Source organism: Centroberyx affinis, unplaced genomic scaffold (genome assembly GCF_046629955.1).
Source record: "Centroberyx affinis isolate AG114_WGS23_722 - 3 ecotype Tasmania unplaced genomic scaffold, CSIRO-AGI_Caff_v1 ptg002193l_1, whole genome shotgun sequence".
Taxonomy (NCBI): Eukaryota; Metazoa; Chordata; class Actinopteri; order Beryciformes; family Berycidae; genus Centroberyx; species Centroberyx affinis.
Genome location: NW_027280501.1, coordinates 29935 through 39091, shown reverse-complemented (window position 1 = coordinate 39091; position 9157 = coordinate 29935). Strand labels below are relative to the sequence as shown.

Sequence of the window (9157 nt, the reverse complement as noted above, 5' to 3'; positions counted from 1 at the left end):
CTTCATGGTGCTGTTCACAGTACAGCATGGGCGCATGCACACACACACACACACACACACACACACACACGCATACGCACACACACACACGCACACACACACACACCTGTACACATAGTGGTCAGTCTACCATGGAAAGCTATGCTAGGGTGCATAGCTTTCATAACTGGCTCAAGGACCACTTCTCCATTGGGGTCAACAATGTTAATATCTTGACCTGTTTTGGTCAAGACCCATCCTTCTCAAGTGAGATAGCCTCCATCCAAAGAGGATTGGGACCCAGTTGGTCTCGACTTTGTTATAGACTCAGTTGTTAGCCCCTCTTCTAGTCAATTTTAACATACTTCAATGTACTAATATACCTACATCCAAAACAAAGTGAAGGATGTAAATCTCCAGATCGCACCCTCTGGTAGGGCCCTGTCTGTCACTGCTGGTAATTCTGCTATGATGAACTGTTTCAATTCGTTCAGTTTGTTCAGCAGTTCAGTTGCTAGTCTACGGGTTAGTAGTTCAGTTGCTGAATCGACATCTTTCTTTTGGACTGAACCAACCATTTAGTTGCTGTATCAGACTGAGTGAACAGACGTGAGTGATTCATTTGTTCAGTTGGTTCAGCATGGGGGAGTGTAGTGAACCCATCCTGAATCGATTCACTAGGAATTGGTCTTTCCACCATTACTCTCTGGCCACTGTTTTTTGCTTCTAGTGATAAACATGCAGTGATTCAACCTCTTCAAGAAACGTAGTCTTGACCCTTTGACCCTTTGACTCCCAAGTCTCAACCCAACTGATATATTTTATGACTCAAAATAATATCTTTGAGTAATTCTAATCTTTACAACACTTCTTAGCACTGAGACTGATCAATGACGTTTTTCTAGCAGCAGATACTGTGGAATGTTTGATTTTAAATCATCTAGACTGATGCTACTAGACCATGCCATTTTATTAAATCACTTGAGAAAATGGGTTGGTCTCAGGGACTAACTCCCCACTGGTTCAACTCCTACCTTTCCAACAGAACATTTTAAGTCACCATAGGCAAGTTATCCACATCATCAGGAGACATTACATGTGGGGTTCCACAGGGTTCAATCCTGGGTCCCATCTTATTCTACATCTACATGTTTCCACCCTGGGCATAATTATACACAAACATAACATACATTTTCACTGTTATGCCAACAACACAGAATTAGGCTTGCCTATAACACTCACAGACACTAATAGTCTAGCAACTCTCATAAATAACCACACAGATATAAACTGCTGAATGTCACAGAATTTTCTACTACTTTTCTACTACTTTCTACAACTTAATGAAAAAAAAAATCAGAACTCCATTAAAATGATTAATCAAGAATTAGTTACTGTGTCTGCCAGTGTAAAGCCAGTATCTAGAAATCTTGTTTCTCTGAATTTAGGAATATTTTCAAAATTAAGCAGATTCTAACCTTTAGTGATCTGGACAAAGTCATCCATGCCTTTATCTCTTCTCACTTAGACTACTGCAGCTCCTTGCATTATTGCTTCAGCCAAAAGTCTCATCACCAGCTTGTACAAAATGCAGCAGCAAGGATTCTTAGTGGAACAAAAAGACAAGACCACATCACCCCAAATGTAGCATCTTTACATGGATTATCTGTTAGTTTAAGAATTTATTTTGAACTTTTACTGATCACTTTTGTTGAAGGCATAGATGGGGCCGGATCTGAGCCGGATTGTAGCCTGATATCCTCGGGCAGTTCACTATTGACTGTTCCAAAGTGTAGAAAGTGTAAAAACAAGAGATGATTGGACTTTTGCCATCAGGGCTCCTAGACTTTCCAATTGCCTGCCCAACGAGCTTAGGCTGGCTAAATCAATATCATCTTTTAAATCACCTCTTATAACTCATTTTTATTGACTTAAATTTATGTAATGACCATTCATTATTCTTTTTTACTTCACTGTCATGGTTTACTTTTGTGTTTCTTCCCTTGCTGTTATATTCTCACCTTGTTTTCCACCTTGCTTTTGTGAAGTTTTGTGGAGTTTGTTTTTTGTTTTCATTTTTTTACTGTTATGTGCTTTGTAACTGCGTACTAGTGCCATATAAAGCTCATTATTGTTGTATCTGGAACAGCACCTCTGTTAACATTTGAAAGATGTAATACATTGCAGCTATTGGTCCTTTAGCCAACAACAAAACCTGCATCTGCGTTGTACAATAGACTTTTAATGAATCAATAAGTACCTCAGTTTCCTGATGTGGAAAGCAATGTTCTGATAATGCACATTACTCGATGCTTGGTTGTCATGCATCAACAGCCATCACAGGAAACACTTGACAAGTAGTGGGCGTAGTATTACTCTGGCCAACTGAGCCCCGAACAACTATTTTATGGTCCATAGACGAGTCACTTTGATCTTTGCCCTGATGTATCCTAGCAACCAGGTAACTTCAATACAACTGATTCCTGTATACTGTAGGTCATCCCATCCCTGAAGCACCTGTGATTATTCGCAATTGGCAGATGCAGAAGCAGGGGCGGGTGAGAGGGCAGGGGGAGGTTCGTGGTGGTGACTGTGCGTTTGTAGCCTGTGAGGCAGAAGAGAAGAGAAGAGAAGAGCAGAGGAGAGAAGAGGGTGAGGAAGCGTTTGTGTGCAACACTACTGAAATGTCAGCCTGCTTTGGAGAGAGACTCAACTCTTACAACAAAAGTGACGTTTGAAGTAGGGTTAAAAGAAGGGAAGAGATTGCAAGGCTGTTGTGTCATCCACAGGAATCTAGATAGAAAGGTTGGGATTGACCGATTTGGTTCAGATTGGACACAAATAATGCAGAGGAGGCACTCAGCAACTATCATGGGACGCCATCAGGACACTGCACATCCTCCCAAACAGGTTCAGTATTGGCTTTATTGAACTCTCTCCCCTCTCTCCCCTCTGTGTGTCCCGGTGTGTATGCCTGTGCCTGAATGTGCATGTCTGCATGGGTGTGTGTGCCCATCCATGTGTGCAGAAAAAAGAGAAACAGCCATTTAATCAGTGATGACGTGATGATTAAAATGGGACAACTTGAAGCAATGTCTAAATTAAGCCTCTTGATACAGCCTGGTTTTTAGGGCAATTATGTGAGAGACTGCTGTTCATAAGTTGGAGAGTGAAGCTAGTGTTGAGAGATCTAATGTCAGTATTGTTCTCAAATGGTTATTTGTTGAAGGTGTCTTGAGGTGGGTAGCAAAGTGTTATCTCAAGATAGATCCCAGGACATCATCCAAAGATTGCATAGTTTCCTTATCTTCTCACACATAATGAACAATTGCATCAATATTTATTGATTTGGGGTTGACATTTACTTATTGTGAACATGTGAGAAAGGTAGACTCAATGAAAAATAACACGGTTACAAATACATGGTGGTCAAAGGAGTTCATGGACCTTCATTAATAACTCACAGATGCAACGAAAAAGTAACTCACAGTTCAGCTAGCCCACACTCCTTACACATCATAAATTGACAAATCAATGTGCATGTTTGTTTGGGATTATAGTATCCTTTATTGAAACAATTGAGCAACTACTGTGAATCTGAAATGTTCATGGGCTTGAAACTGAGAAGCTTCTATTCTACAATCCATTATCATTCTCCTGTATCCAGGACATCTTGGCCTCTGGCATGCATTGTTGGCTACTTCTGCAACTGAAATTAGCGACTAAAAGTGTCTATCTTCACTGATCTATAAGCTGTTGTTCAGTAGCAGGAGAACTGAAGTTCTGCATGAGAACTGCCCATTCATATTTTAATTTTTGAGAAATTGCACCGGAGATTCAAAAATGTTCTGAAATACCCCAAAGCTTCTTGACGTTCTTAGTTCACAATTTGAATGGTCTGGAACTTTATTCCAATTGCCCAATACTGTAGGTGTTATATTGATACCATATGAAGTCTGTTCTGTTTCAGACAGAGAGTCATTAGTTTGTGGACTAAACAGTATGGAAAATCCTTACTGAGTTCCCCATTAATTATATTCTTCAACAAGGGAATCGTATAGTTATACAGGTTTCCTTCACGTTTCTGTACTATTGTTGTTGTAGTAGTACAGAAACAATGGGTGGGTCAGAACTGTAGTGCTGTAGTATTTACAGTTGTTCTAGATTAGACTGTGGAGGAGCTCAGCTGGTCTGCTAGAGTGAGCTGTTCTCTTTTTCACTTGACTGGCCATGGCCTGCCTGTGGACTCAGCTCGACTCCTCCCTCTCTTGCTTCTAACTCTCTCTCTCTCTCTCTCTCTCTCTCTCTCTCTCTCTCTTTCTCTTTCTCTTTCTCTCTCTCTCATATTCTATCTCTCACTCTCTGTCTCGTTCTCTCTATCTCTCTCTTCTCTTCTCTCTCTCTCTCTCTCTCACCATCTGCCCAGTGCTTCCTTTATGCCTGATCTGCCTCCATATCTCTTAACTGTCTCTCAAGAGAGAGCTGGGGGGATGGGGGTAGAGAGAGAAATCTGAAACAGAGGGAAGTAGCGGATATGGAGGAAGAGGAGGAGGAACAGGAAATGGGAGGAAAGAGAGCAATCGTCATTGCCATTATTGTGTATTAGTCAATATCAGCAGTGAAAAACTGATATTGGTGGCATCGCTACTCCTCTGGAATGAGCTCTGAACTAGAGTTGGGCAGTAGCGTACACCCTCCTGTCAATCATTCGTCATTGCATATATTGCCGATCCCCTTTGTAATTGTCCATGCACACGCGGTGTGCACGGACAAATACATAACAAGAGCAGCTTACAGTTTTTCTTGATTGCTAAGACACATTTCTTGAAATTATGCTCCATTTCCCAAAACTCTAAACACAAATGCATAACTGCACACTCATCTTCACAAACTTCAAACTTCCATGTCAAAACCAAACTCTCCACTCAAAACCATGTAATCTTACATCTAAACCAAACTTTGCCTTCAGACATCACACAAAAGCCATCAAATACACATACACTACAAAGTAGCCATTACACACTGGTGAGATCAATTCAGAACACTACTGTAAAAACCTGTTACTGCAATGAATAATGGCACTTATGGTTTTCCCCCAGAACAAACTCTTTACATGATGAACACAATATAAAGACACAACACATGTATACATTTTCAATATATATTTTAGTATTTTAGTATATATTTTAGTAAAATAAACTGAAATTGAGTGAAAAAGTAAATGTACTGTAAAAATATGCAACTGATAAAGAACGTAGAATTCAGTAAAATAATTTCCATGTATTTACCAATATAAACCAATTAAAAAAAAAACAGTTTGTAGATAAAGAAAGAAATCACATTTATGCCTCAGCATCCCAATTTGAGAATCTCATCAGAAACTATTTGTCTCCTTGCCCTTGCCCTTCCTCTTCCACCTCCTCTCCTGTGTCCTCTTCTTCTACCTTCAGGTCTTTGTGGATCCATTGTTCCAAAACAAGTGAACTGACCCATGGCCCTTTTATCTATCTATCTATCTATCTATCTATCTATCTATCTATCTATCTATCTATCTATCTATCTATCTATCTATGTATTTATCCTGAGGTTCTGATTGGTGTGTGAACAATTTTGACTCTTAGTGTTTGCACCTGGGGAATTGTGTGTTAATTGGGTTTGAGCTGTGATGACTTGAGTTAATGATATTGAATGCCAGTGCTTTCTAAATGAGCACATGGTGCAGCCAGTGATATATGAAGGGATTTGTGTGTAGAGTTTTTCACAAAAAGTTCAACAAATGTGAATCATGTGTGAAAACAGGGGAATAGTGTTTCTAGTTTTGGCAAATGGGTTTGTCTTTTGGTAGATGGGGTCATGGTTTGGGATGTTTAGTTAATAGGCCCAGTTATAGTGTGTAAGCGATCGAGAAAAACTGTAAATTGAACTTTAATTGAAATGTAGTTTTTAAATGCTCAATGGTGGCTCTAAATAAATGAATAAATTAAATCAATTTGAGTGTATTTTTTGTCCCTGTGTGTGCTTCCCCCTTTGAGTTTCATGGACTATAGATTCAGTCCACTGCCCTCCCCTGTGTATTCGTCCGAATGCCAAACTTACTCTGAACTGACATCACTTTACCTCTTAAAGTTGATGATGATGTGTGACCTGACCAGTGATCCCAGATCAGTACTCCTATTCTTAGAAGCTTGATGTGTACCCGCCCAGATCTTATTTTGCTTATCTGTGTGCATCATCATAGGCAGTGTTTAATCTTGTGTTCCGTTACAGTGCACCGCATTTGGTGAGGGATTATGGCCCAGCTTTAGTGTGTGCAGCATGTATTACCCTGAAACTGTTCAATCAGTCGCACATTACTGTATTGACAGCCTGATCCCAAGGGTTTGTTCTGGTGCATGCCTGTGTGTGTGTGCATACATATGTGCCTGTGTCCATGCGTGTGTGTGTGTGTGTGTGTCGGGTGTCGATGTACTCATTGACCGTCTCTTCTCCCTGCTGTTTCCTATGGGCCTTTATGCTGGAAGGGATCGATAACCTTCTCCCTTGCCTTGCCTCTGCTCTCTCTCTCTCTACTAGAACAGCTCTTTGTAGCACTTGATCGGCTCAAATGCTTTTGCACACATCACACTGAATGTGCTCGCAAATACACACACATACATTTTTTTAAATCAATTTTAACACCTGAGGTAGCATACTAAAATACCTGGGAAATTCAGTATGTGAATTCTAACAGAGAAAATTCTGTCCATAAAATCATAAAAACAGTTGCAGTACACACACACATGCACACACACACACACGCACGCCCATACACACACACACACACACACACACACACACACACACGTGCGCACAAACGAACACACACACATGCACCCACACATGCACACACGCTCCCTGTCCCTCTCTCTCTCTCTCTCTCTCTCTCTGACATTAGCTGAACAGAGTCCATTACTGCCAGGTAATGGGTGAATGTCACAATAGCAGGATGTCATAAAGCTCTGGAGTGGCCTAATGGGTTTTGTTCAGGTTGAGGTGACACATGCACACTCACCCATACACACGCATGCATGCACACACATACACATCCGATCAGAGCGCTCTTCCAGGAAACTCTCTTCCTATGTGGTTGATGCGTTTGCTCATCTCATCACAGCCCTGACATGTTTGAGGAGCTAATACAATGTGTTTAAGGAAGCAAATTATGAGAATCATCTGTCACTTTGTTTGCATACAGTAGGGTGGTTCTGCTGTTTTTGCTTTTTTTCTATTTCGCCCCTCATCCGTCCCTGTCTTTCTCACTTCCTATCTTAGATTCAGCTCTACCCCACACAATAGCTATGAGTAAGAGATAAAATGAAATAACAAAATGAAAACATGACACATAACACTTTCTGTCAGAATGGAGTTGAGTTGAATGACAGGTTGAAGTAAGAGAGAGAGAGTGAGTCAGGGAAATGAAAGCTGTTTAGATGGCCATTCTCCCATGCTATCGCTTCATTATTTCATTATTATTATTATTATTCCATTGTGTGTATACAGAAACAATTTCCTTGTCCCTCTGTTGCCTTCATGTTGATATATACAATATTTAGTTGTTTATTTTGTTTGTATGGTAAAAAAAAAACAAAAAAGAAATCAGGGAAAATGTACAATCGTAAACAAGAAGGATTGAGCTCATGTCGTAACTTGGCATAATTATCTAAAAATAGAGTGGAAGGATCTGATGATTTCCATGCTAAATTGCTTTATGATCCCTTGCTAGAATAGAATAGAATAGAATAGCATGTAAAATACGGTATGGCAAGTTTAATATTTCATAGTGGGAGTAATCTTTGTAGGACAGACAACTCTCAGGAGATGAAAAAACATGCAATGAAACCACAACTGAGTGAAAAAGTTAAGAAAAGAGAAACAGCGTGGCAAAAGTATAGGTTGTTGTCAGCCGTCAAGCGTAGTAGCCGCAGGGGGCAGGCAGATGGGAGAGCGAGGGCTTATGGGTGGAGCGATCATGTGAGCTCATTTGCTTAGTGAGTTGGCACAGTGGGATGGAGGAGCAGAGCAGGAGCAGAAGAGCAGAAAACATCACGGGGAGTTTGCATGTCTGGCTGCTCTTACACTAGCAAGTGGCTAATGTTCACTGAGCTCTGTTAGTATGTTCATCTCATACACTCCTCAAAGACGTGTGCACATACACCCACTCACACTCACACACACACACACACACACACACACACAGACACACCCCACCACCGCCACCATCCTTTCAAAAGGAAGTCTTTCAAATGACTGAAATACCTGGTGCAATACCAAGCCAAAGCTTATAAATAAATTGAATTATGCAGGCCCAAGCAGTCTAAAATTGTCTCGGAAATCATCTTTGTAGATATTCTTTCGATTGCTTACTCATGAGTACGAGTCCACCTTTTTTCACTGCTGCAGGATTTGTGAATTATGCCCAGATTCTACTTTATCTACCCCTTCTCTCTTTTATTCACCAGCTTTCTCTAGCTTCTTCTGATTCTATTATATGGATTGAGTTCACTGCATAAAACATACATACTGTATATGCATGTGCATACGCATACACATACATGTGTGTGTCTCTGCGTGTGCATGGAGTGTGAGGAAATGGATTATCAGCTGAGGAGGAACTGATTAGCACATGTTGACAGTGACAGGTGGGATCCATTATAAATATTCTGACACCACATGATTGACCTTTGACATGAATGAGCCTTTGGGCTGATCAGTCAATAGGGTTAGGGCTCTACCTGCCTCAGCGTTACAGTTAAGGTGGTCTAGCATGGACAGCCAAATATAGAAAGAAAAAATGTATTCTACTCCTTTGGCCAAGCAGCCAAGACACACCTCGCTAAACTAAATCAAATCTGATATTCATCCATTCAACTCAAGATGCCAAGAATATTCAGTGGAACTTGTCATGTGATACAGGGATGCAAACACCTGATTTTTCTTAAGTCCTGAGTTCAATCTAGATAATGGACAACAGTTTTGTTAAACTTTGTTGTTTTAACCCTCTGATCCATAATTGTAGTGTTGCACATTCTATTGAACCACTGTCATCCCACTACTGGCTTTGTTTTTGTTTCAGTTAATTAGTTAGATCACATTTTCAGACTTTCAAATCGACAGACTGAGCTATATACAGTACAACAAC

General features: G+C 40.4%; 1 protein-coding gene across 1 annotated transcript in view; it reads left to right on the top strand.

The window, feature by feature from the left end:
• Window positions 1–619: 619 nt before the first annotated feature.
• Window positions 620–9157, top strand: part of LOC139655162 (cGMP-inhibited 3',5'-cyclic phosphodiesterase 3A-like) — a 32774-nt gene continuing 24236 nt past the window's right edge. Inside the window, exon 1 of the mRNA XM_071532498.1 lies at window positions 620–688. Coding sequence (XP_071388599.1) covers window positions 620–688 — 69 coding nt within the window. The remainder of the gene's footprint in view (window positions 689–9157) is intronic.